At 39.7% G+C, this 25,928-nt stretch overlaps 2 protein-coding genes across 3 annotated transcripts; both read left to right on the top strand.

The window, feature by feature from the left end:
• The first annotated feature begins 261 nt into the window (after window positions 1-261).
• Window positions 262-6,322, top strand: hyal2a (hyaluronidase 2a). 2 transcript variants are annotated; one of them, XM_061727341.1, is made up of 4 exons: window positions 262-448; window positions 1,477-2,446; window positions 2,909-2,998; window positions 4,734-6,322. In XM_061727341.1, the coding sequence occupies exons 2-4, from the start codon at window positions 1,520-1,522 to the stop codon at window positions 5,124-5,126; spliced, it is 1,410 nt and encodes a 469-aa protein (XP_061583325.1). In that variant the 5' UTR covers window positions 262-448; window positions 1,477-1,519; the 3' UTR covers window positions 5,127-6,322. The 2 variants fall into 2 exon arrangements, with proteins under 2 accessions (XP_061583325.1, XP_061583326.1); XM_061727342.1 differs by having other exon boundaries at window positions 262-478.
• A 149-nt stretch (window positions 6,323-6,471) lies between these two features.
• hyal1 (hyaluronidase 1) lies at window positions 6,472-10,420 on the top strand. Its single transcript, XM_061727347.1, has 4 exons — window positions 6,472-6,551; window positions 7,632-8,527; window positions 8,628-8,717; window positions 9,816-10,420. Exons 2-4 carry the CDS (start codon window positions 7,634-7,636, stop codon window positions 10,140-10,142), a joined length of 1,311 nt encoding a protein of 436 aa, XP_061583331.1. The 5' UTR covers window positions 6,472-6,551; window positions 7,632-7,633; the 3' UTR covers window positions 10,143-10,420.
• Window positions 10,421-25,928: the final 15,508 nt, after the last annotated feature.

The raw sequence follows: 25,928 nt of genomic DNA, 5'->3' as shown, positions 1-25,928 counted from the left end.
GGGACACGATGGCCGGATTCTTAAAATGTAGACCACACACACAGCCTACAAAAAAGTCTCATCCAGTTCTGTCAGGGGTCGAGCTGAGGAAACACGTCACAGTAACCCATCCGATGCGCTGAGAGGGTTTTTAGGATGTCCGGTGAGTTTTGTCGGTATCCCGCTCCCCCCCGCTCCCGGCGTGAATGGAACATCCTGAACTTGGTTCGGTCTCGGAGGGAAGACAACGACGCAGGGGGTCATTTGACTTCTGCCGTCCGTCCCGAGCGGACCGTGGGAAGACCAGAGTTTATACGACACCGCACACTTACACACGCGTTTGTAACTTCATCCCATTCCCATTAAATTACAGAGAAGCTTTGTTTGCTTTGAGGAAACGCTTAAACGCGGGTGAAGTAACTCGCTGTTGTTTGTTTTTTGGGAATGCTTCCTCAGTCTGCGAGTAAAGGTGAGTGTGTTGATCTGCAAGGAAATTGAAGTGAGTTAACTTTGACTTTATTTTATTTGTTGGATCATGCATGACTTGAAGCCATAACCAAACTTTAATTGAAGTGACAGAGAGAATTTGGATGTTAAGATCCAGTTTAAGGAAGGATGCTTTTTGTTAACACTGCACTATTTTGTAAACTGTTTTTAATTTTTTTTCTTAACACACTCAGAATGTAAAGTTAAAAAAAAAAGTAATTAAACAAATAATAGAAATTTAGACAAAAGTATAAGAATGCTCACAGTAGGGCTGGGCGATATATCGAGATTTTAATATATATCGATATATTTTCAAACGCGATATGGTACGAGAAAATATCGTTTATACCGATAAAAAAAAAAATGTTTTTTTTTTTTTAATGATTTTGATATAGCTTATTTTGTGACAAATTGACTTGAATGTTTTATTTGAGATTTGCACAAATGTTTTGTTATTTGCACAACTATCAACCTCAGTTGAAAAGTCTGCCTGTTATTGTACAGTGTATTTTAATTTAATTGTTGTGCAGGAAAGGGATATTTGTTTTATTTTATTCAAGAAGCATTTTTATTCTATATATGCAGGCAGTTTATTTTTATTTCATTTGTTATACATTTTGATATTGTGCAGACCTCTGTTAATAAATGTACATGTGTGACATTTGGCACGAGGCTTTGTATTAAAACTGACTGTTTTTTGCCTCAGAAAAAAATGAAGCTAACAGAGATGCTATGCTTTGGGGGAAACCCCAATTATGGCACAGAAAAAATATCGAGATATATATCGAGTATCGCCATTCAGCTAGAAAATATCGAGATATGACTTTTGGTCCATATCGCCCAGCCCTAGCTCACAATAAATAGAACTTAAAATGATAAAGTTATTAATTTACACAGCTACAAAAGTTATTTAAGGTGAACATACAGTGCTTTTCCATTCATTTTTGAAATTACAGCCTTATACCTAAGAACCTCTATAAATTAAATTTTTAAATCCGCTTTGAATTGTAGAGCAGAGAGTGACAGTCCTTTCTGTCAATCTACATCTGAAGTCATGTTCCCCTGGACTCTGGCGGACTGGAGAGTGCTGCTGCTGATTGTTCTGTGGGACGACCTCTGCGCTCTGGCAGTGAAACCCACCCGATGGCCACTGTATTCCCCCAAACCTGTGCTTCTCGCCTGGAACGCCCCAACTCAAGAATGTGGCCCGCGGCACAAGATATACTTTCAGCTGGACCAGTTCCAGATTGTTGCCTCACCAAACGAGGGTTTTGTCAGACAGAATTTGACCATGTTCTATAAGGACCGTTTGGGATTGTACCCCTACTTTGAGGCACATGAGATGCTGGTGAACGGGGGGCTACCGCAGGTGGCCAGTCTCACACAGCACCTGGACAAAATGCAGGAAGGTGTTCGGAAATACATACCTGAGCCAGGGGCCGTAGGTTTAGCAGTTATTGACTGGGAGGAGTGGCGCCCCCTCTGGATACGTAACTGGGGAAGTAAAGAAATCTACCGCAAACATTCCAGCGAGTTGGTACGCTTGAAGAACCCAACTTGGCCAGATGAACAGTTGACAAAAGTGGCTCAGCATGAGTTTGAGATGTCTGCCAAGAAGTTCATGCTCGAGACATTGAGGCATGCCAAGCACCTGAGGCCCAACCAGCTCTGGGGCTTCTACCTGTTCCCGGACTGCTACAATCACGACTACAAGTTCGACCTGCTCAGCTACACGGGTCGCTGTCCTGATGTGGAGGTGGCTCGCAACGAGCAGCTGAAATGGCTGTGGACGGAGAGCACAGCCCTCTTCCCCTCCATCTACATGAACACCAAGCTGCGCTCCTCAGCTTCTGGACGGCAGTTTGTGCGGAACCGGGTCAAGGAAGGAATGCGTTTGGCTTCATCAGGCGATGGCTTGGCTCGCCCTGTTTTTGCGTACACCCGGCCCACCTACATCGACTCCTTGGAGCAGCTTACAGAGGTGACACCGTAGAGCGCTGCCTTCTTTCCATCAAACCTTTTCCTTTTCCTGCCTTGTCACTGCAGTGACAAAGCAGCTCTCGTGTGTCAGTCTTGCATTAGACTAAACACTTCTTAAGCAAACACTTCTCAGCCACTGAGTCAATGGCTCTAACCCATCTCTCCGTACCGGTGCATGCTGCATGGAGCTATAGCTCTGCACTTTTCCTTATCGGCAGCCACAGTCTTTTCCTGCTCTGGTAACACTCCGGCACCCTAATAACTTTTCACTTGTGTGGAGTAAGCAGGATGGGTGTTGGTCAAGTTCACAATCTGACTAATCATCAGATTGTGTGTTTCCCTCCGCGGAAGAATGACAAGATAAGAAATTGTGCTGCACTTGACTCTGTTTTAGTTTGAAAACGGCGTATTTTCCTTTCGTTTGATCTGTAATTGTAACACTCTAAATCATCTTTTTTTACAGCATGACCTCATATCCACCATCGGGGAGAGCGTGGCTTTGGGAGCAGCTGGGATTATTCTGTGGGGAGATTCAGCATATACAAACAACAAAGTAAGCACCCACACCCTTGTTATGAAATCAAGTGTATTAATCACTGCGACACATCTTACAAGTTTGTTTTTTTTTAAATTACAGACATTATCTTGGGTTTTTTTCATTCAGCTTCCGTCTGTCACATGAATCATTCTGCTCTCCGGTTCACTTAGTGGCTATTTTTAAGTAACATGTGCTTCAGATGCACAAAGAGATTTGTCTGGAGCCCTCTTTTAAAGGTCTTTGGCTGACTTTAGACTTTGAATTAATCCGTGGATGGTAAGAGATGACTAAGCAAAAAAACTAACCAGTAAAAATAAAAAGTAAAAAATAACTAAATTTTGATGGTGGAGAGGTTTAGTTAGTAGCAATCTTAGCAAGTCTGAACATGCTGTTGACACAGCATGTTCAGACTTTAAAAGAATAATTAATTAGTTCAGTTCCCTCTTTCCGTCCTCCCCGCTGCTCTCTGCGTGCACCTCTGTACACGCTCAGCCGAGCAGGGATTTTTATGTGAAACTCCAGCGACGCAGCTCCCTCCTGCATGATTGTGCGGTAAACTGACGGGACGTTTTGTACTTCAGAATGCAACTCTTGCAAAACAAACAGTAAAGTGTTCATTTCTTTGCGCTACTGCATTGTTTTTTGACTGGTGAGGGTGTCTATTGTTTCTCCTCCTGTAGCTCAAACACAGCTGTTGCTCCACCTCAGTCTCGCTTGTTGAGCCTGGGAGGATTTTGAGCATTATTTGGAGACTGTAATCAAGGGTCAGGTTGAGAAGGTTTTGTTTTTTTTTACCCATATGAAGGTTTCTAACTTAATTAAAATGGCAGCCATGACAACATGAAGTAAAGGAGCTCCAGTTATTCCTTCATCATCACCTTTTAGCATAAGAAATGCTAAACTGTCCTCAATGAAAGGAAAAGACAAAATTCTGTCCCAGTCGAAAGCAACTTTGGATCATTTTCATAAAGTTCCAAGAACTAGGAAGGATTAACCTGTGGTGGATATGGTCATTGGTTTGATGTAGAAGCATAAATGATATTTAACTTTGAATCGTACAAATAAATAAGACAACGGGAACGTGACTCTTGTATAGCTTTTTATAGATATGGAATAAAAACTGATGTCACGAATGCAAACCCACATCAACAGTGGAAGGAGATGGTCTCCTTTTCAGAAAGACATAAAAATATAACAAAACAAAAAAAAACTCTTAATTTTAAATACCCTATTATTAGGGCTGTGCGATTAATCGATTTTAAATCTAAATCGGATTTATTAATCAAGACGATGTTAAAAAAAGGAAAATCGGAAAATTGATTTTTTACTTTGTTTGGTCAAGAAGATTGTTAATGTTGTCACTTTACTAAACTCAAGGAGGATTTACAGTATCTTTCAGTTGCACTTCATTCCAAATAGGGAAATGTGTTTATTCTTATTTCAAAATAAAGATAAAATATTTGAAACAATGTATTCCATTGTCTTTTGTAGTTTTACCAAAAAAATCGAAATCGAAAATCGGGTTTACAGGGAAAAAAATCGGGATTTTATTTTTGTCCAAAATCGCCCAGCCCTAACTATTATGTATCTTTCTTATAGAGGGGACCCCCCCCCCAGGAATGTGGGACCCCTGCAGTTTATACATCTTTTATTATGTTCATTTGGCCTAACTGGACCAAGAGTTTTGAGGACTTGATCTCAGAGTGACTGATTTTTTTTCCCCCTCCCTTCTTTCTCTTTCTTTCTCCAGACCACCTGCTCTGACCTTAATGTGTATCTTCGGGACACACTGAGTCGATACCTCCTCAACGTTTCCACGGCAGCAGAGCTGTGCAGCCAGGCCCTGTGTGGTTCTCACGGCCGGTGTCTGCGAAAAAACTCAGACAGTGACGTTTACTTGCATCTAAATCCTCTCACCCACAGCATCACCAGGCAAAACGGCGTTCTGTCGGTCACTGGTGAGCTTGGAAAAACGGACGGGATGCAGTATCAGGCGGCCTTTCAGTGCCAGTGCTACAGTGGCTTTCAGGGGGACAGCTGCGAGCAGACTGACCCTCTGCACCAAAGAGGGAGCGCCGCTCAGGCCAGGGCATCGGGACTGCCGTGTGTTATCTTACTGATTGTTTTAATGTTTCTCCTTTAATACACCACATGCACAGTAGATGCTGCTGCACATTTTATAGAGGGAAGTGTTTTTTTTTCTTATTTGTGCTGTAAAATATCAGTGACTGAAACTGAAGTTTTCTAAGAAACACTGTAGAAAGTGAAAATTGATACTTGTTTATAACTTCTGATCATGTTTAAACAAAGGAGGGTTTGCTGGAATTCACTCTGTTTACATTTTGCTCTCAGTTTCCACCTCATTCGCTGTTTTCTCAGAGGTGTCAAATTCCAGGTTTCTCTGAGAGCTGATGTTTCTGTGGTAAATGTGATGAACGCAAAGATGCCTTAATCTAGTTGCTGTGTGCTGGAAGTGATGCACTCAAATCTGCTCGAAGCACAGTATATTTAAAGTGCCTGATCTTTTTGCCAACATGACCTCTATCTGAAGTTTTTATTCAAGCAATTGCAGTATTAGTATTTATTTGATTTGTGTGTTTGTACACTCAAGCACACAAGATCATCTTTTTATTTTTCATCTATGACTACTACTTTTCTATTAAACCAACACATTTTTCCACTTAAGGAAAACATCTCAAGTTCTGGCCATTATTTGACTTCCGATGCACAATATAAAGAGCTAATCACTGACATTGTTTGTGGAACAAAATTGCAGACTCTGATATGCAAGCATATACTGTTATCTCAAATTTGGCATTAGTCACTTAATAAATTTTTTTTGACGAGCTTGTATAGTGTTATATTTACAGTGTGTGTATATGTATGTACGTATAAACATAATATAAATATTTTTCCAACCTTTTGAAAATGTCACAAGAAGCTGACATCTGGTTTTGGTAGTCTATTCATAAGCGTTTGTGTTCAGTCAGTAAAAGTTAGGTTTGGTGGGGACGTTTCAGAGGCTCACCCTCGGGCCCGCTGCTGTTCGCAGGGAGGGACACAGTGCAGCCTCATACCCCTTCCCCATGTAATTATAGGGTGTTGTTAGCCAAGAGTTATTTCAGTCTTTTCTAACTGCATTTAAGAGTTAGGCAAAGCTTACACTTAAATTTGGAAGAGGAAGAGCTCATTATGGCTTAGCTTGATAGTTACTTAGAAGAGAAGTCAGACGCTTCTCCGTTTCTCCTCATTAAGATGTTTTTGTTTGTTAGTTTTTTTTTGTTTTTTCTTAGCTGTGTTTGTGCGTTTGTTATGAAATAAATAGTAAATTGCTCAGGAGAGGCAGAATGGCTTCATGACGTTTTTGTCTTGCCTGTGACTTTAAAGCTGCTCCCCTGGATTTGCATACCTCCTTCTCATTGGCTGCTGGAAACCCTGTGAAACACGTGGGATTGGCTCGTGTTTGTTACTTCCCATCTCCCTGAATGTGTCAGAATTGATCACGAGTCTTTTGGTTCCTTCTTTCCCCAAAACGCACAGTCTTAACCCCTTTCTAGATTTGAAGCAGGTAAGTCAGGGTTTGTTGTTAAGGTGTTTTTTGTATTTGTTCTCTTTTTATTGTTTAACTCTTTCTTTATTTAACAACAAATCAAATTCTGACTTACTGTTTTAGTACATGGACGTTACTCCATGAACATTGGTATATATCCATAATTAGGGTTGCCACCTTTCAGAAATAGAAATAAGGGACGCCCTGATTTCAGCAGCACAGGAGCCAAAAAAAAAGCCCCAAAACTTCTAAACTGCATAAAAATGTGTTTATTTTATATGAAAAACAAAATGCTTTGATTTAAAGTTTAAAGTGCTTTAATAGCATTGAACTGTCATGACTGTACAGACAGACAACCCTACTAGCAACTGAAATATCCTCCTATGCTATGTATGTCCACATCAGCCCAGATGTATAATATCGCTACAGGTGAAGAATATGGTGTAAAAGTGAATTTATTTCAATAATTCAACTAGAATATGGTGTAAAAGTGAATTTATTTCAATAATTCAACTAGAATATGGTGTAAAGGTTAATTTATTTAAATAATTCAACTAGAATATGGTGTAAAAGTTAATTTATTTCAATAATTCAATTAGAACATGGTGTAAAAGTTAATTTATTTCAATAATTCAACTAGAATATGGTGTAAAAGTTAATTTATTTCAATAATTCAACTAGAATATGGTGTAAAGGTTAATTTATTTCAATAATTCAACTAGAATATGGTGTAAAAGTTAATTTATTTCAATAATTCAACTAGAATATGGTGTAAAAGTTAATTTATTCCAATAATTCAACTAGAATATAGTGTAAAAGTTAATTTATTTCAATACTTCAACTAGAATATGGTGTAAAAGTTAATGAAAATACGGTACAAATCGTGTCCCGTATTAGTTCAATACGGGATGCAACATTTTTTTCTCAAATAAAGGACAATTCCGTATTTTACGGGACGGGTGGCAACCCTATCCATAATATATGTTTCTTTAGTCATACTGATACTGTCTGACTTTCCAGATGAGAAAAATTAACATTTTCATGCTCAATTCAATTGATAAAGTCTGCAAAAGATTTGAGTCCTCCTCTCTTATGCAGGCATGAGCTCCTTCAGTCCTGAGTTACTGTTCCTCTTCAGCCTGGTTCCTGTTCTCCAGGCTGCATCATCGTCTTCCTTCCAGCTTCCTTTTCTTGCAGTGTGGAATGCCCCTACTGCCAACTGTCTCTCCGACTATGGTGTGGACCTTGACCTGGGATCGTTCAATATCCTCCACAACCAGAATCAAACCTTTATGGGGAGCAACATCACTATTTTTTATGCCGATAAGCTAGGTCTGTATCCCAGATACTCAGTCCAGGGGAAGCCTATTAATGGTGGGGTTCCCCAGAACAGCAGCCTCAATGATCACCTCAGAGTCGCAAGTGACAATATCCGCAAATATATCCCTGAGAGGGATTTCAAGGGCCTGGCCGTGGTGGACTGGGAGAGTTGGAGGCCCATATGGGAGAGAAACTGGGACAGTAAGGAGGTGTACTGGGAAGGGTCCAGAACCATTGTGAGGTCCAAGCATCCAGACTGGAGCCCTGCACAGGTCGAAGCCGCAGCACGGGTGGAGTTTGAGGAAGCTGGGAGGAAATTCATGGAGGAAACGGTGAAACTGGGGCAAAATATGAGACCAAATGGCTTGTGGGGATATTATGGTTTTCCCAACTGCTATAATTATTACAATGACAAAAACTACACAGGGGAGTGTCCACCTGTGGATCTCAAGAGGAATGATGAGCTGTTCTGGCTGTGGAACGTCTCCTCCGCTCTGTACCCTGACATCTACCTGAGCATGGAGATGCGAGGCCTCGGCAGGGAGGTTCTCCTCTACTCTCACCACCGCATCCAGGAGGCCGTGAGAGCCGCCGCTAAAGTGACACCCTCAGCATTACCTGTGTTCCCCTACACTCGCATCGTCTACACTTACACACTGGATTTCCTCTCCAAGGCAAGTAGTAGGCTGTAAAAAAATAAAATGTTTAACTTAAGTGTTTTGGGACCAGCCAGATCTTATGGGAATGTGTTTCTTTCCTCTTTGTGTCCGGCAGGAGCACCTGGTCTACACTATTGGTGAGAGTGCTGCCTTAGGATCTGCTGGGGTGGTGCTTTGGGGAGATCATAACTTCTCTAAATCTAAGGTACTATCCTATAGCTTGTCCTTAGTCTCTGATTTCATGTAATGCAAAACTATTGATCTCTGGCTACAGAGAACTGTGAGCCTGGAAGACGCTTTTTACAAATAGGCTGACTGAAAATGAGTCTTTTCTTATATATTATATTCTGGGTTATATTCAACAAGTGTTAGAATAACCTTTAAGGTGCTGTCTGTTTTGGAAAGTGGAAAGGTGAGTTAAGGTCACCTATTAATGACAGACTTCAAAATTGAAGTAAACTTTGCATATATTGGTTTCAGAAAATGAAATGGATCTGTTTAAATCGATGTATCTATTTGTGTTGAAACTCTCCTATGATTTTCTAAAGTTTAACATTTTGTAGATTATTTTTTAATCTATGTGAGGCGCCAGTAAGTCATCAGGGATGTTGAATATAAATTTAAGCACATTTTGGTCTTTTAGATTGTTGAGTGTGCAATTGTTCTGAAAGTTAGAAATACAGAAAGAAACCAAACAAACAAATCCCTTCAGGTGAACTTTGTTGTGCTATTAACTTTTGTAGTTTTGTTAAACAAAAATTGACAAAAATTAAATAATAATTGTGCATTTTAGAGACTGAAACTTAAATCTTTTTTTAAAGGTAGAGTAAGCAATTTCTAGGTGATGTCACATCTGTTGATATTTGAACAAAACAACAAGAAATCCCTGGCAGATAGCCCTCCCTCAGGTGCTCCCTGAGAAAACACCCAGTCATGAGCAGAGACCCCGCCCTCTGGGGGATTTTATCCAGCCAGGGTTGTGTATGAAGACAGAAATTGGGATTTTTCAACAAGCATTAATCAAGGGGAATTTTCTGACACTATTTTTAGCTGTAGATTAGGTATCATGTAACAGGACAGTGTACTTGAAACTGAGTCAAATTAACTTTGTGGCTGTGAAAATTATGTTGCACAATAGTTGGGTTCATATATTTTAGAGTTTTGCTAAAACCATTGAAATCCCAGCTGGAAAATGTTGTTATTGTTTCAGCAGAAGTCACATGATGCTTGTTACTGAATGTTTCTTGAAAAATACAGTTTTGTTTTATTGTATGTAAATGAGTTTGTCCCTTCCTACCTCCAGGCTGCTTGTGAAGCTATTAAATCCTACATCGACGACACTCTTGGTCCCTACCTGGTCAATGTGACGTCAGCCACAGTTCTCTGCAGTCAGGTCCTGTGCTCCTCACAGGGTCGGTGCCAGAGGAGGAACCAAAACTCCAGGACCTATTTGCATCTCAACCCTGCCACGTGGACGGTGGTATCTGAGAAGAACCCAGGAGGAAGGAGGCACTACAGGGTTTTAGGACAGATGTGTGCACATGATGTGCAACAAATGAAGTCTGATTTTCGATGCAGGTGTTTCCCTGGGTGGGATGGTGAGAACTGTTCCAAACCAAATCAGAGATGACATAACATTTTTTAAATACCTAACAAATCTTTTTCAACACAAGTTGATTTTGTTGTTTTCTGATCATTTATATGTGCAATTATGGTGCAATATTTCAAATAAGTCCTCTTTTCCCAATACTTACAGATTATTTATCCTTGCATTGAATGCTTTCGTCAGGGGTGTAAATTGAAGTTTGCTGTGGAGGGTTAAGACTTTTTTTTTCTCTTCTATTTTCTTTAATACGCTTTCTTTATTTTTTTTGTTAATCATCATGTGATAAAATATTAAGAATGTAACTCTTCCACTGTTTGAGTTCCTATGTCGCCCAGAGCTATTGTTAAAAATCAGTTATATTCTCTACAGGTCATACTTTGCATGTTAAATTTGATGAGAGTACAGTATGGTTTGCTGGGGTTGCCTGGAGAAAACCTCTTTTTCTCAACATGGAAGCACGGTTTGAGTTTGTAAAGCTGCAGTGGGAAAAAAAACCACAAAACGTCTGGAAAATTGACTTCTGTACAGATAAGATCAAAGTGGACATGTTTGGCATGATCCTCAGGTCCACATTGGACAAAAAACAGCCACTACTTATATGCAGAAGCACCCTGTATCAGCTTTCAGTCATGGTGGAGGAGATGTGAGGATTCAGGGTTGTTTTTCAGCCACAGGACCTGGTCATCTTCCATTCATTTAGTCAATCATAAATCTCTCTGTAAAGCAAAGTGTTCTAGGTCAAATCGGAAGTGTTGCAGCAGGGGCAGTCACCTCAAGCAAACCATCAAATCTACAGTAGGAGGGCTGAAAATGAGAGGAATCGATGTGATGCAATGGTCCAGTTTAAAGTCTAGACGTCAGACGTACTGAAATATGGAGTAGTGGAGCCTTAGAAAGCTGTGCTGTAACGAATGCTGGAAAACTGAACTGAAACAATGTTGTAAAGAAGAGAGGGTCAAAATTAATCCAAAACAATGTGAGAGGAGGATACAGAAGGGATATTTTGTTGCACTTTTTACTTTGTTTAAATTTTTGCTGGTTTAGTTTTATCATTGCAGTTTTAATTTGAAACCGCTTGTAGGTTTATGGCCAGCAGGTGGTGCTGTAGGACAGCCAACTCGATGACAATCATCAAGGTCACAGCTCTAGGTGTTTGTAATAAAATACTTTAATAAATGTAGAACAAAAACCATGTACTGTATGTCTCAGGATGTCAGAGTATGATAAGTTAGTGAAGCAGCCTCTGAAACAGCCGCGGGTCAATGTGTTTATCTGTGTATTTAACAGAATCAAAGTGACCTTGATTGATCAGGAGTAGCGAGTGCAATGTTCTCTTATCCGATAGCCAGCACTGCTCCAAACGGCCGTCCCTGATAGCAATTTCCCTCCCCCCAGTATCTATCAATCTACTTTAACAGATCCATACATCGGTAACTCAGAACCTTTTTTTTGTGCACAAAAATTGACAAGTGTATGGAGAATTGATTCAGAGGCATACTGGTATACAGGTCATGTAACCAACTTTTATTATCTTCATTTCTTATTTAGAATAATACCTAGATACAAAATTTGATAGCTAAAAAAATGTATTTAATAATTTTTTTTCTTAGATTTTGATTCGTTTACCTTGTCTATGTTTAACATTTTATCTTATTTCAGTTTTTCTATTCTTTGTTATTGCATATTTTCTTCATCTTGAGCTTTGTTCAATGCAGGTTGTCCTAAGAACTATGCCAATAGCAACCACTCTACAGACAACAGACAACACTGGCAAATTCTGTCATGTTTTTTTATCCTGATCTTAGGGATGGCTCGGGTTTATCGTCGTGTGCTTGAATAACTCTGTTGAACTCCAATTGTCTGCAGTGCTCTTTGTAACGTTGAGGTTTTGTAGAATCCCATGAGTGTTAGCCATATATTAAAATGCTGAGAAATCGGTCCTTAGTCATACTACTGGTCCAGACCAGTAAAAATGTTGTGTTTTTGAACCACTTCAAATGTTGAATGTACTGTACACAACCTGGGATGCAGTGATTATTTAAAAAATAATATGGCTTCTTGTGTTGTTAACTGTACTAAGAGATTGCTGCAACTACTAGCGAGTGCTAGCGGCAAGATCCAAGCTGGACCGCCTTTAGCTCATCAGCATCCACCTCTTGTAGCGGCTGGTTGCTCCAGTAGAACAACCTTTGCTTCAGGACATTTCAAGACCCTTCCAAAATGACTACCTGGGCCACCAGCTGATGCTAGTCTTGATTTCAGCTCTGGCAGCACGAGTTTTGGATGTTATTTCTGAAGTGACATCAGAAATAACTATATTTGGTAAGACTTGAGCAGGATAAATGGAACCTAACATACGTAAAGTCATACATATGTCATGGTACGACATAACAGTCACATTTGGGTGAAGTGACAACCAACTCAAAACCCTTTAAAAAAAATAAAGTTGCTTTGTTGATATAAGTTTATATTGTGCTCATTGGCCACAACACACGTGTTGAGGGGTGGCAGGGTCCAGTTGGAACGTGTTTTGGGGTGCCATGTGGGTCGGGGTACGAAACTAGCATCACCTTGTCTGAATTTGGCCAGCAGGAACAACGGGTCCAGATCCAGGTTTGCAGTCTCTTCTCTGTGGAAGACATGACATGATGCTTCAAATTTTTTCTCCTTTCTTAATAGGAGAATTTTTCTTCAGTTACTTCACTGTAGATGCTGCATTTAAGAAAGGCTGAGCAGCCCCTTATATTCTTCCAATGGATTTAAAAGGGTAGGTTGCGGCCAGGTACTTTCAATCATCAGCTTTTCACTGACTACCAGCTGCGCAGACCCTTATAAAAGCAGATATTAGGACAGTGTGCCAGTCTGGAGCATTCTGGTGTGTGTTAACACAATGTCAAGAAAGAAAACTATCAGCATTAGACTTAAGGATGAATTATGGTCCTGCGTTAAATCGTCACCGTGACGCTGTCGTGAACCCTTCGGACTTCTCCGTCACTCCATTTCGCCGCGGTGCAGTACCCCCCGCGACCGCTAGTTCGCAATCTTTTCCTGAATGGTTTATCCGACTTTTCCGGTCACAGTGAATGAAAGAGATAAGGACAACTATTGTGCAAAAAACAAAAACAAAAAAAAAAACAATCACACATACACGAAGAAAAGAGCGCTGAAAGTTCACGACTGCTTCAAATCGGAAACCGGAAATGTGTTGCTACCAAGCGAACCAATCACAGCCCTCTCGGTCTGCGTTTGGTCTGCGTCGCCTCGACGCGTAGTTACAATTTTTGGGAGGTGCACGTCAGTGACGGCGTGGGCTACGGCGTAAGGTACGCGTCGATGCGTAGGCTACCTTACGCCATAGGCACGCCGTCCTTTTGACGCAGAACCGTAACTCAGCCTTTAAACAAGCAGTTGTTGCTGCACGTTGATCTGGAAATGTTTCTAAGAGCACTTCCAAACTATTTCATGAGTTCTCAAGTCAATTTTCACAGGAGCAGATGTCCCAGCTAAATTACCCCGAGGTCAAGAAAGGGAGAATCGAACCAAAATGTTACTGTTTGTCAAGGTAGCCTTATAAGCTATTGAAACTCAAGCTTAAAAGTACCAGTGCAGATTTTGAGCTGTATTCAAATACAGCTGTGTATGGGTGTGTCTTCAACGTGGACTTAAATACATTGAGTCTTTCAGCTGATCTGAGGCTTTGTGGGAGTTTGTTCCAGACACGTTGAGCATAAAAGCTGAATGCAGCTTCTCCATGTCTGGTTCTGACTCTGGGAACTGATAAAAAATTGCAGCTACTGTACCTTCGACCCAGTCGGAGGCTGCAAGCTAAAACAAACAAGCAAGCTAGCTAAAGCATGTGGTAACCAAGTTAAGTTGGGTGTGTTCGAACCACTTGCCAGGCTTGTTCAGTCCTCTTCTAAGACCACTTTTGAATTAACTGGGGCTTCGCTGAAGTCAACTCCTCCAAGATGGTGACTACCAAAGCTCTCCTAATGGGCTTCAAAACCACTCCTCAGACACCTTTAAGTGAGGGCTTTTCATCAAAATGTGATACTGCACACCTTTTCATGCATTCAGATGCTGTGGTAGGAATCCTCAGCGTTCCAACGCTTCCTACCAGGCAAGGTTCTTACCCTCAGGACTGTTGTGAGATCAGCTGTTGCCTGCTTCATGACTCTCTCCGGTTTCCTGACCTCACTCCTCTCCTCCAGCTGGCTGACCAGCTCAACCCGTTTGACCGCATATTGCCTCTGCTGTTCGGCCTCATTTTGTCTGAAAACACAAGGCAGATGTTTTCCATTTGAGGTTCAGTCCCCAGAATGGTGAGATTTAAATGAAACTCTTACCTGAACTTGTCCCTGGAGACTTGGTGGAAAGAAGGAACAGACTCCCACGAAGAGCCTTCTGTTTCCTGCTTCCACCTTTGTCATCATAAGTGGTTGAACTGTGCGGAAGTGAGGATGAGGTAGATACTGTTAATGAAAACAGTGTGTGGATATTTAGAAAGAATCTCATTCTGCTGCCGTTACCTGAACAAGACCTCAGTGCTGTGTTCACCTCTTTATATAGTCATCCATGTAGTGCACCAATTAGCCATTGTGTCTGTGTCTCTCCTTTCTCAGTTCTTTATTCTCTCTGTCTGTTACTTTATAATGCCATTAATGATACACATAGTTGCTCTCAAAATGATGCACACTTAAGACCAATTGTCACTTTATTACTGCAAGAAAAAGAGATGACTGGTTGGTTAAGACACTCCTTACAGCTGCTAGGAAAACCATCACTAGAGCTTGGTATAAACCTGAATCGCCTACTTTTAAACAGTGGCTGGATATTATTAAAGAAATATGGACGATGGAAAGACTGACCCATATCCTGAGTTTGAGGGAAGGGCTATTTGAGAAGAGATGGCAAAAGTGGACATTTTATCTACAGAATGCATAAGGATACGGGCCTCTTTTTTTTTCTTCCTCTTTTCTTTTTTTTGGATAGATTATTAATGTGCTAACCCACAAGTTTGTTTTTCTACTTTTTATTTTTATTTGTTTGTTTGTTGCACGGTGAATATACAGATAATTTTTGTGATCTGGTAAAAATGCGCAATTGTAAAAAAAACTGAAAATCTAATAAACACAAAGTGACAAAAAAAAAAAAAGAAAAAGAGATGACACGCTAATGATAAAGTCGTTTTTGAGAAACTTTTCTTTATTCAAGTTTCTTTATGAAATACAATGTTGTAAAACTGTATCAAAAGCAATGGCATAGATTTAATAGAAATTTATACCATGTTACTTTTTGTCTTTCATTTGACAACAGCAATTAGATTCATGAAGATAAAGGGTTTTACATAGTTTGAGCCACATTTTGAAATGTTTTCGCAGACCTGACAAGTACCTCCGCACGGTCACAGAGAGAAATGTGAACAGTTTATCTGTTCTGAGTGGTCGTTCCCTTTTCCCCCAGTCTCTGCCAGATCTGCCAGGCCTTTTATTTCTCTATCCCCACATCTCTCTATTACTTCATTTTGGCTTCGTGCTCTGCCACCCCTTCTTGGTCACGTCTTCCCTTTTCGCTGCTGCTCGGTCTAGAGAATGTCTCGCTCGCTCTGGGTATAATAGTTGTTTTGTCACGCTCTGTCTCAGTGTCCTTCAGAAGAGTCAACTCTCTGATTAGGTCTGCTAAAGATCTAGTTTCCACTTGTTTACATGATTTATGTGTGTATTAATCATCAAAAGCACAGTATTGTGTATTGATTGGGTCGTCGTTGCAGGATATTTGCCTTGAAAATGTGACAGCTGTCTGTGTGCATTTGCAACTATATTTAATCCCTTACTAATACTATCGGGTGCATCAACAGGAAGATGTATTTCATATGTGCTGACAGATTATTGGGCATTTAATTGCCTTAATGACATTTTTACATAAGTAGTTATGAGCAGAGGAAACCTTGGTCTGATAAGGTGAGTTGTTTCCCATTTTGGATTAGGCACATGTATTAACCATCCAAAAATATGGCAATCCAAGATTCAGAACAGGAGGTGGATTCACAGTTTACATCTGCTTCTCAACAGATGTCACTCCTGCCATCCTCCTAAAATGACCCAAACCCCAAAGTGGAATAAACAAAAAAAATCATAAAAACCTTATAAAAATAAAGACTATTAGTTCAAAGTTGAATTAAACAGAGATAATAATAATAAAATAATAATAAAAGTCTCTGTTTATAAATTCTCATCATTTTTTAGGTTTATTATGCCTTAAAGACACGTGACTGCAGTAGGAGGATGATGATAACATCGATGAGTCAACCACCCTTTGCTATTTAAATGCTCATGATCCCAGAAGCAAACGCCGGGGAGGAGGACTGGCAGCAATCTAATGCCAGCACTGACTGTTGTTTTGTCTCTTTTTTTGATTGCACATTCATGCTGGATGTTGTGTGTTTATGGGAGTGGATGGTGGTGGTGGTGAGGCACTTTGTTTGCCTTGAGATTCAGTGATTGCTTGTGCCTTATCCTTCTTTCAACCTGACTTTAAGGCAGCTTTTAGAAGAGTCTTTCATTGATCGATTGCTGGGCTAGACTACATGACTCGTTCTCTTGTAATTGTGAGTCTATAAGTGTCTGTGATGGTCACACTATGTGACTAACTGCCTGTTAGGGGTTACACATTATTCATGATCTGACAGCGACATGGTCACCGAACTGATCTGGAGACCTGCTCTTATTAACAAAATAAGACATGATGGAAAATAATGAGGCATAACCACATGCAAAGCAAAGTTATTTATTTGAAAATGGACTAAGAGAAAAAGCAGCAGTGTAGGCTGCATGTGGTAGGATTTATTTAGAGCACAAAAAAGTCAGTGAACATTAAAAGAAATGGATTAGCACACATAGGCATCAGGCTCTGTTTAATAGAGGGCAGGGGGGAGGAAATAAGTTGTAGGAAAACTGTAGCTACTTACTTTAGGTGTGGTACAGTCCATTGTGTTTAGTTGAAAATGCACGTCTTATTTGTTGTCCCCCCTTCCTGAAGCTGATGTCAATCTAATACTTGCTCCCTCACTGACTTTAATTCAAATGGAAATTCCCCCAACGGCTTGCTCAGACCAATCTGCAACCTTGGTGACTGGTAAATCAGGCTTAAAATTGGGGAGTGAAGGGCTCTAAACGGTCTTTCTGACATGTGAGTGGAATACATCTTTAGCCAGTGCAACCCACTCTTCATTTGAACGTATATGAAAGGAAACGTTACAAAGACTTTTATCACCTCTTGTAGGCAGTACTCGAGTTGTAAAAAAAAATCAGGGGGGATGGTGGATTTTATCATATGGGGACAGATAATTTGTGCTGATTACAAATAATATAATATATTACAAATAATAGCAGTGACCAAAACACCTGCAGAAATACTGCAGGAATGACATAGCGGCAGTTAAATGCAGCCTTCTGTAAGCTTTAAATATCCACTGGGCTTACATCAAATACATCAAAACACAAAAATAAAAAACAGTTTTCTGAATTTATCAATATGATTCTGTCCTTCACAGGATAAGTAAAATGGATCACTGCAAAAACTCTAAATCTTAAGAAGAATATTTGTCTTATTTCTAGTTAAAATGTCTCATTTTAGTAAAAAAAAAAATCTCATTACACTTAAAACAAGACTCATTACTGGAAAAAACAACAATTTTTAGATTTTCACTTGAAATAAGTAGAAAAATCTGCCAGTGGAACAAGATTTTTTTGCTTGTAATAAGAAGATAAATGTTGTCCCACTGGCAGATTTTCCTACCTATTTCAAGTGAAAATTTACTTGAAACAGATGAAAATGGTCAAATAAGTTATTTTTCTGGTGATGACTCTAAATGTTGAAATAGCAGTAAAACCACATTCATTGATGAAATGACATAAGGGATGGAAAGGGGGATGGCAGTTTTACAGGGGGGATGATTTTGACCGTTTTTATTTAAGGGGGGGATGCCATCCCCCCTCATCCCCCCTCAACTCCAGTACTGCTTGTAGGGCAATGTGGTATTACTTGGCTTGATCCTATACACATTTGGTTGATCATTCTAATACTTTAAAATCTAATTTCTACATATGGCATATTCTATCCTATTTTATTCTGCGTAGGTGATTTAATTGGATTTTCTTTTTCAAATTGTGCACAGAGCTACTCAGGCTCTTCATTACCCTTGAGCCTTTTCTGACATATGGCACAGAAATTGAACAACCAACAGTTTTTCCTCACAACTCTTACTTTTTTCTAATCATCTTTGAGTTTATTACTATTGACTACACAGCAACTGAGATGAATTTTAATTACAGAACATGCCTATCAGAGGGTGCCATTACCAGATTTGAATAACCAATTCCATTATTATTGTTTTCTGTGCCATTTACCAACATATTGGAGGGCAGCCTCCTAAACTTTACTCTGACAGCTGTAGCCTGCCCATGCAAAGGAGAGCAGCTTTTGTGTAAAAACAGAACAGCATGTTAGTTTTTAAAACTGAAAGCAGCTGTTTGTGAGAGAGAAGTCTGTAACTCTGTTGAAAAGGGGTCCTGGAATCACCTCTTATAAAATCTACTTGTGGGTAAATGAAGTCAGAGCAGTGAATCAGAAACATGAAATGAAAAGGAAAAAAATGGAGGAGTGAGGAGGTCACAGTATCCTATTTCTTAAGAGCTGAAGGCCTTAAATTATCTTCTACTTGTCGGTAGTCAGACCAGGCCACATCCTGTGGTTGAGCCTCGCATGGATTTATGTTAAGGAGGTTCTTTAATTTATACATAAGTTAGACGAAAGAGAAATATCACTGGGATGTACAGTGTGCTTTATGTTCTTACATCTGAAGCTTGGTGTAAGTGTTATAACTGTTGAGGACTTGTTTCTTTTATCCTTTTCTTTCTTTTCTATTTCTTTTTATTAAGTTTTACTTCAACCTGCTCCTTTTCGGACACTGTTTTTTTTCCCACCGTTTGTATTACGTTTTTGTTGTTGTTGCTTTTTTTTCTGTATGTTTTGAATTTGTTTTAAAATCCTATATTTTTTTATGTGTTCGAAATAAACAATTCAATCAAATCAATCAATCAATCGATTGCTTCCAGATGAGAGGGGACTTGACAGGCCATCACACGTGGGTTAACATGCAATGGGTGCTAAAGTCCAGCCCCATTCCTGCAAAATCCAATCAGAAGTCTTAAAGTATCATTTAAAAGCAAAATAAAATTCATAATCAAATACCTCCTACACAAACAGGGTTCTTGCCAGAGTTATAAAATAACTCTGTTCCCTGTAACCATTCATGCGGAAAATTGCATTGTCCAACCATTCGCTAAAAGGGTCTCTTTTCCCGGTGGAGGCCAATCAAACCTCACAATGTACATTCTCCTCGAAACAACAGCCAATCAGTTGCTCACAGTGTCTGTCGCTGTTATGTTGATTCTGATGAAATGTAATTATTCCCTGTTTTCATGGATACATGATGATTGATAACAATAAATAAATACAAGATAATGAGAAAATAACTAAGATAAATAAGCATTTTTTTCCCCTCCCTCAACCCTGATATCCTTTTAGTTAGCAAGTTTCTGCGAGCATAATTCATTTCAGGATTTTCTCATTAATTTTAAGGGATTTGATCTTGGCTCATTTGAATACACATTTTGCTCCATATTAGTCTGGGTAATGAAGTGGATCTCAGAAGAAAAATGCTTTTGTTATGAAAGTAGAAACTGCTGTAACACAGAGGATTGTCACACTGGTCAAGTCAGTGGGGAAATCACTGACTGGATACCAGATACAATCCAAGGTAAAGATACCAAAAAAGACTTGTGTTTTTCTTTATTTCTGAATAAAGTTTGATTTTCTAAAATGAAGTACATGGAGTTTAATGAGAAACATGTAAAGTGGTTTGTATGTAGATTTTTTGATTTTCAATTGTTTCTTATAAAACATTCCAAATTTTGCGATAGACTTTTTTTTGGGCCATTTTTAAACATACGTGTTACCCTGATATTTCACAATCCTTCATCAAATCCAGCAAATGATGCCCCTAATGAGCTCTTTTGAATCATTTCTAACTATATGATTTCAAATTTTCTAAAAGACAGCTTCAGAAAAAGTGACATTATCTCGCAAGCTGCATTCCCGGTGCTCGTGTGCATGTTCCTGCTCCAAACTGATCCCTCAGAATCCCTGAGAATCAGTGTAGCTGGTTACATGACCAACAGATGGCTGAATACAACTGATTGGGATGTAAAGCAAAGTTTTTAACCTTCATTAACAAAATTTGAATTTAGGACCATAAACTCACAAAGGAAATGTCGACTGAACAAACATCAGTTTTGTAGTACAGTATTGTCATTTTCTCAAAGATTTCTGTACAATATAACATTCAGCATTACATGAAGTGGGATCCCTTGGGGGTATTCCTTTACTCCTACACCACCATCTTATTCAACTGTATGTTGCTTCTGTTCTGATTTACCAGCTTGTCTTTATTCCATGCATTTCATTACAGTGTATGACTGTGGAGTCCATGCACACGCTCATGCTGCAGGTAAGCACTCTCACAAAAACCAACTTACATGATTTCAAGATTAGTCCACAGGAATCAAGGTTTGCATGGTCTCAACAGAAATGTCATGGTGAGTAATAACCTTCACTGGAGCACGTTATCTGCTCTGATAGCGTGGCTGGGTTGGGACGGGGACCTACAAAATGTGATTGAATTTGAAAGGTCTCCATCCAAATCCTGGCCCACGGCTATCAGGCCTCCACAGTTCAGCAACACCAGCACAACGACATGCTGCAGAGTCAGAAGGATCTGATCTGTCCCCCCGTATCTGCCTCGCCCTGCCCCTAATTAATCAGTTGTGGATGGAGAATAGGAGCTGGCTCACGCTCTATACGGATGGAGATGATTTATGATATGAAGAAATATGACAGATGAAGGATATCAATGAAAAAGAAAAACATTAATTTGATGTGTTTCAGCAGCTCTTTTTTTTGTGCATGAAGAGTATGGAGTAGAATATAAGAGAAGATGTTCAGTGAAAAGACAGATATAGCTGGAAGGAGGTATTAGATCCATCTGTTAGCAAGTGTTGGCATGTGTATCCGTCACCATATGAGTTATGAATATGATGATGCTAGTTCCTTATTTCAGCCACTGAAATGAGAGGACGTCCTTGATGTCAGCTTGGATAAACAAATGGAAAGCTCCATTATGTAAACATATGGGCAACATTCAAAAAGAGAGCCATGGATGGGGATTTGATTCCCCATCCAGTACGGCTACACATATTATCACTTTTTGTCCACACTGAAAATAAACATAACTATATACATGGTCTTTTGTCGCTGTGACCTACCCCACTTTCGACTTTGATTCATTTTGACTTTGATTCATTGTTCACATTTATCTTGCAGACAGGCGATTTACAAAACAGAGGGAATGTGAAATTCAACGAGTCATTAAGCGATAATATTTTTTTAAGATACAATAAGCTTCTTCTAACCCAGTTTTCCGATATACTGTAGATGAAGCTGTATTACTTATTAATTATTATCAAATGCTATATTAAGGACATGGACATGGTTTAGACGAGCATAAAAAAAAAAAAATAAAACAAAAAACAACAAATTCAGAAAGCTAAATAACTATTTTTACAGTATGTGTAAAATTCTTAATGGACAGTTTGATAGAGATGAGTGTTACATCCATATCTTGCAATTATATTGAAATCTGTAAAGCCAGATTTGACAATCCATATTACAGATTATTCTCTAAAATCCAAATTGCACAAAATTACAAATGAGCCGAATCTGAATGCTTTTTTTCTTCTCCTTTGATTTTTCTTGAACTTAAGTACTTCCTGCTCCCCCACCCCCCTTTTTTAAACATTCATTGGCTTTTCATAACTAGTTTTTTTCCAAGGCAAAGGAGAGACGGGCACCATTTGTTCCTTTTAAATGGACGAATGAACCAGAAGGGAACGTCTGGGGAAGGCTGGAATTACAGAGTAACCTATGATTGAGCATATTCCATTTATATAAGCTTTTATCCTTTCAGTTGGCTTTTAAATAAGCTTCTTTATTTGCACAGATGATTGTCATAAGCAATTTAGAGAAGGGCTGGTTGTCAAGGAGACCTCAGACTGGCACATTTAACCTGTGACATTTCCTGTATATGTGAGCTACTTTTGTACCTAAAGTAGTTTCCCATTCAAGTAAATGTTGGACAGAAGATTATAATAACGGTCATCTGTGGTTAAAGTGTTCATGGTCTGTGATTCATTATGATATGGGTTCATATTTGTAGCCACAGCAGGGGGCAGTAGTGATCAGAGTTTCAGCAGTGGTAGGTGGCAGATGCTGTTTCAAGTTGCTTGTATTCTGTATTCTGTCAATATTTAAGGGTGAGGTCACAAATCTCCCTTATTTTAATCTCAGTGAATGCTGTACCACTCTTTAAGGATACAATCAAAGTGAAAGAGGTGGACTTGAGGACTGTGAGACGTGACTGAAATAGACAAAGCGATAAACATGCACTCACACTATTTCAAATATACAATCAAGACTCTGTGTGAAAGAATCAAACATGAACCCCCGCCCCCACCATGACTGATTTTCAAATTAAAGGACACAAATAGGGAAAATTTTAAGCATCAGAATATTTTCACCCCCCAAAAAACATGTCTGAGATGTCAGTTGTGATAGATTATTTCTCAAGCAGTTTTTCTCAGCCAGTTTTGTGAGTTCCACATTTATTTTTCATGAATAATATTGAGGATGCCAATTAGACCATCAGGTGGCCTCTCGCCTGCTTTTCATGCCCCTCTAGCTCCCAGTTTGCTTGAATTGAAACCTTTTGCGGAGCGGAGTGGTTTCGCAGGGTGACACTGGCTCAGCAAACTGTTGTTCTTGGGCGTTGCTAAACGGCGGCTCCTGTGTTGTTTAGCCACCATCCAAATCCTCAATTTCTGCACCTGTTTCCTAGACAACTGGCATTTAAAGGGGCAGCTCTGGCTATTGACTGTTTGCCCTTGACCAACATGTTCCTTGCCCTTAAGAAAGGAAATAAAAAACCCTCAAAAAAACAAAAAGACAACTGTTTCGGGGGGGGGTTGCCACTGAAGCACAGAAAAGCATTTGAACTGCTATTGATTTTGGGGAGGAGCAACAGGATGAAAAAAGAAAAGAAAATTCATTAGGGTTAATATTGCAATCTGTCTGGCATTTATTTTTTGTCAAAAAGATTTCCACAAATAATGGATTTGAGTCAGGGTTTCTGCTTAAGGAGGAAGAAATCTGCCTGAATGGTGAGAGAAATGAGCAAACTCCAAGGTCTGTGCAGCCAAAGCCATTTGGCAGCACAACATTTGTGTGGGCGTAGCCTGAGATGCACTTGAGTATCTGAATAACAGGTTTATGCAGACCCTGGGACACAATAGGGCAACTGCCATCCCACCAAATTAAAATGAAACAAACTCAGATGAAGGTGGTGGAGAATTTTCAAGCCTCCTCCTTCTCTAATTTCTGGTAAAATCCCCCTTGAATGTTCTTTTATGTTATCAACGCATTCCCTGATGTTTCAATGTGGCAGCCATCTCTTGTTTCCTGCACAGATGATAATGATGAAATTATCCACAGACAGGTGAAACAAGCAAAGCAGGAATAATGGGATATATCACCTCAGAATAGCAGCACGGGATTTGTGTTTGAAACCTCTTATTTAAAGTAAGAAACGACAGTGTCAGAAAATAGAGGATTTTGTCGTGCTATAAAAAGGTACATAATTTAAATATCTTGCGTCTGTGACATTAAACTGAGGCACTGCCTAAATATGATTCCTTTAAAAGTCGGTCAGCTATGTAGCACTCTAAGTATACCAGCTTTAATTTAACAAACACTGTATTTCACAGCAATTGGTATATGATAGTAATAAGCCTTATTTATTTTTGTTTAGACTATTATTCATTGATTTGTGTCCACATGACATAACATCCCATTGTCTTTTCATTTGCAGATACAAAATAACTTAGTCCACACTTCAATTTTCCAATACATTTTGTTTATTTTATTGGATTTGTTTGTGTACTTAGATTTTTCTTTGGTATACATTTCATTTTTAAATGTTGAGACTTAGTGGGTATACACACAGGAAGAAAAGAGCATGAAATGGCAAAGAAATTCAGTGGCATGCTGCAGCAATAAGAGGGAAATGACTGTTGCTGAAGTGTACTGAACAAGAATAAAGCTTCAGCTACTCTATTTGAGGCAACACACTGTGGGTGAGGCCCAGTGGGAACAGTCATTGTTTGTTTAAGTTTAGGCAGCATAACTATTTGGGTTTTAAGACAATGACAAAAACATCTCACAGGTTTACGGCCTTAATTGTTTAATCACTGTGCTTTACGCTGCGTCTGCCCACAAGGGAGCGCTTGCCTGATGTCAATACTGCTTTGAGAGGTGCATCACAACATCAGTGTCAGAAATGCTTTGTGTGTATCTATTTTGACATAATGGCAGTAACTAAAGACATAGACTGGACATTTAAAGCCTTTTTACCAAGAAGAATTCATTTCCAATATTCTACTCTTCTTTTTAATATAAAACAATCCAAATACACTTGCCATGCTTGGAGACAGAATAAAGACAGTTTTTCTATGGAAGGAAACTTTAAAGATGTTAAGTAGACTGCATAGATACAGAAGATTTTGCTGTATTTTCTGAACTTGTATTTATCATGAAATGTCTGCAGGTTATATAATTTTTAGTGTTTCAAACTAGTAAATGGTCCACACACATAAACTTTTTACACAGTGCGTCTTACAACTATTTCTAAAAAGTTGAGATACAAAGTTGAAATAAAATCAGAATGTAATGATTTGCAAATCTCTGAAACCCATATTTTATTCCCAATAGCACATAAACAACATATCAAATATTAAAATCTGTGACATTTTGCTATGTCATGGAAATGATTAGCTCATTTTGACCTATATGGCAGCAGCACACCTCAAAAATGTTGGAACATTCTATGTTTACCATCCTCTCTTCCTTTTACAACTGTCTGTAAACTTCTGGGAAGTGAGGAGAGCGATCGCTGGAGTTGTGGGACGGGAATGTTGGCCTATTCATGTCTGAAGCAGGATTCCAGCTGCTCGACAATCCTCAGCCTTCATACCCAGTCGTGTAACTGACCAATTGCCAATTAAAGGGGACCTATTATGAAAAACACGTTTTTTCTTGTTTTAACATATATAAAGTGGTCTCCCCTCACCCTGCCAGCACAGGGGAGACAAAATACCATGAATTTCTGCAAGCTCTCTGACCCCCGCCGGACAGAGTCCCCCAGTGTCACGTGGTTTTTTTTGAGCCGATTAGAATCTGCTCCCGTCGTTACGTAACGACGGTAGCAGATTTCCAGAGGTTCAGCCTCCGCTGCTGAAACCCACCCACAACCAGCTCTCTCCGCTGCTGGAGCGGTGCTTCCTTCAGCCAGTCGGACGCGGCGCCGCGGCGGAGCGGATCCGGGTTAAATCATCCAGGTTCCCGGGTGGTTTGGGAGCTGGGTCCTCGGGGGTCCGTCCCAGGTTGGATCAGCTTCACCGTCCGAGATTTTCAGCCAAATCTGTCGGTTTGATCCCCGGTAACGGGCGATGCGCCGCGGATGTGCTCCGGAGCCGATCTGTGCGCCCGCCATGGGGTTGCGGCGCCCGTCGCGCAGCATCCGCCGGGCAGATCTGGCTGAAATTCCGCTGGTCGATCGCCGGGAGTCCCTGCTACCAGTCC

This window comes from Cololabis saira, chromosome 8 (genome assembly GCF_033807715.1).
Source record: "Cololabis saira isolate AMF1-May2022 chromosome 8, fColSai1.1, whole genome shotgun sequence".
NCBI classification, from domain to species: Eukaryota; Metazoa; Chordata; class Actinopteri; order Beloniformes; family Belonidae; genus Cololabis; species Cololabis saira.
Note: the sequence above shows the minus strand (reverse complement) of the source record. Positions and strands in the feature narration are given on the sequence as shown.

Excerpts from the sequence above, each read along its gene's own strand:
- hyal2a (XM_061727341.1), top strand. The coding sequence starts at position 1,520 with ATGTTCCCCTGGACTCTGGCGGACTGGAGAGTGCTGCTGCTGATTGTT. Across the intron at positions 2,447-2,908 it reads CCTTGGAGCAGCTTACAGAG|CATGACCTCATATCCACCAT; the intron begins GTGACACCGTAG and ends CTTTTTTTACAG. Across the intron at positions 2,999-4,733 it reads CAGCATATACAAACAACAAA|ACCACCTGCTCTGACCTTAA; the intron begins GTAAGCACCCAC and ends TTCTTTCTCCAG.
- hyal1 (XM_061727347.1), top strand. The coding sequence starts at position 7,634 with ATGAGCTCCTTCAGTCCTGAGTTACTGTTCCTCTTCAGCCTGGTTCCT. Across the intron at positions 8,528-8,627 it reads CACTGGATTTCCTCTCCAAG|GAGCACCTGGTCTACACTAT; the intron begins GCAAGTAGTAGG and ends TGTGTCCGGCAG. Across the intron at positions 8,718-9,815 it reads ATAACTTCTCTAAATCTAAG|GCTGCTTGTGAAGCTATTAA; the intron begins GTACTATCCTAT and ends TCCTACCTCCAG.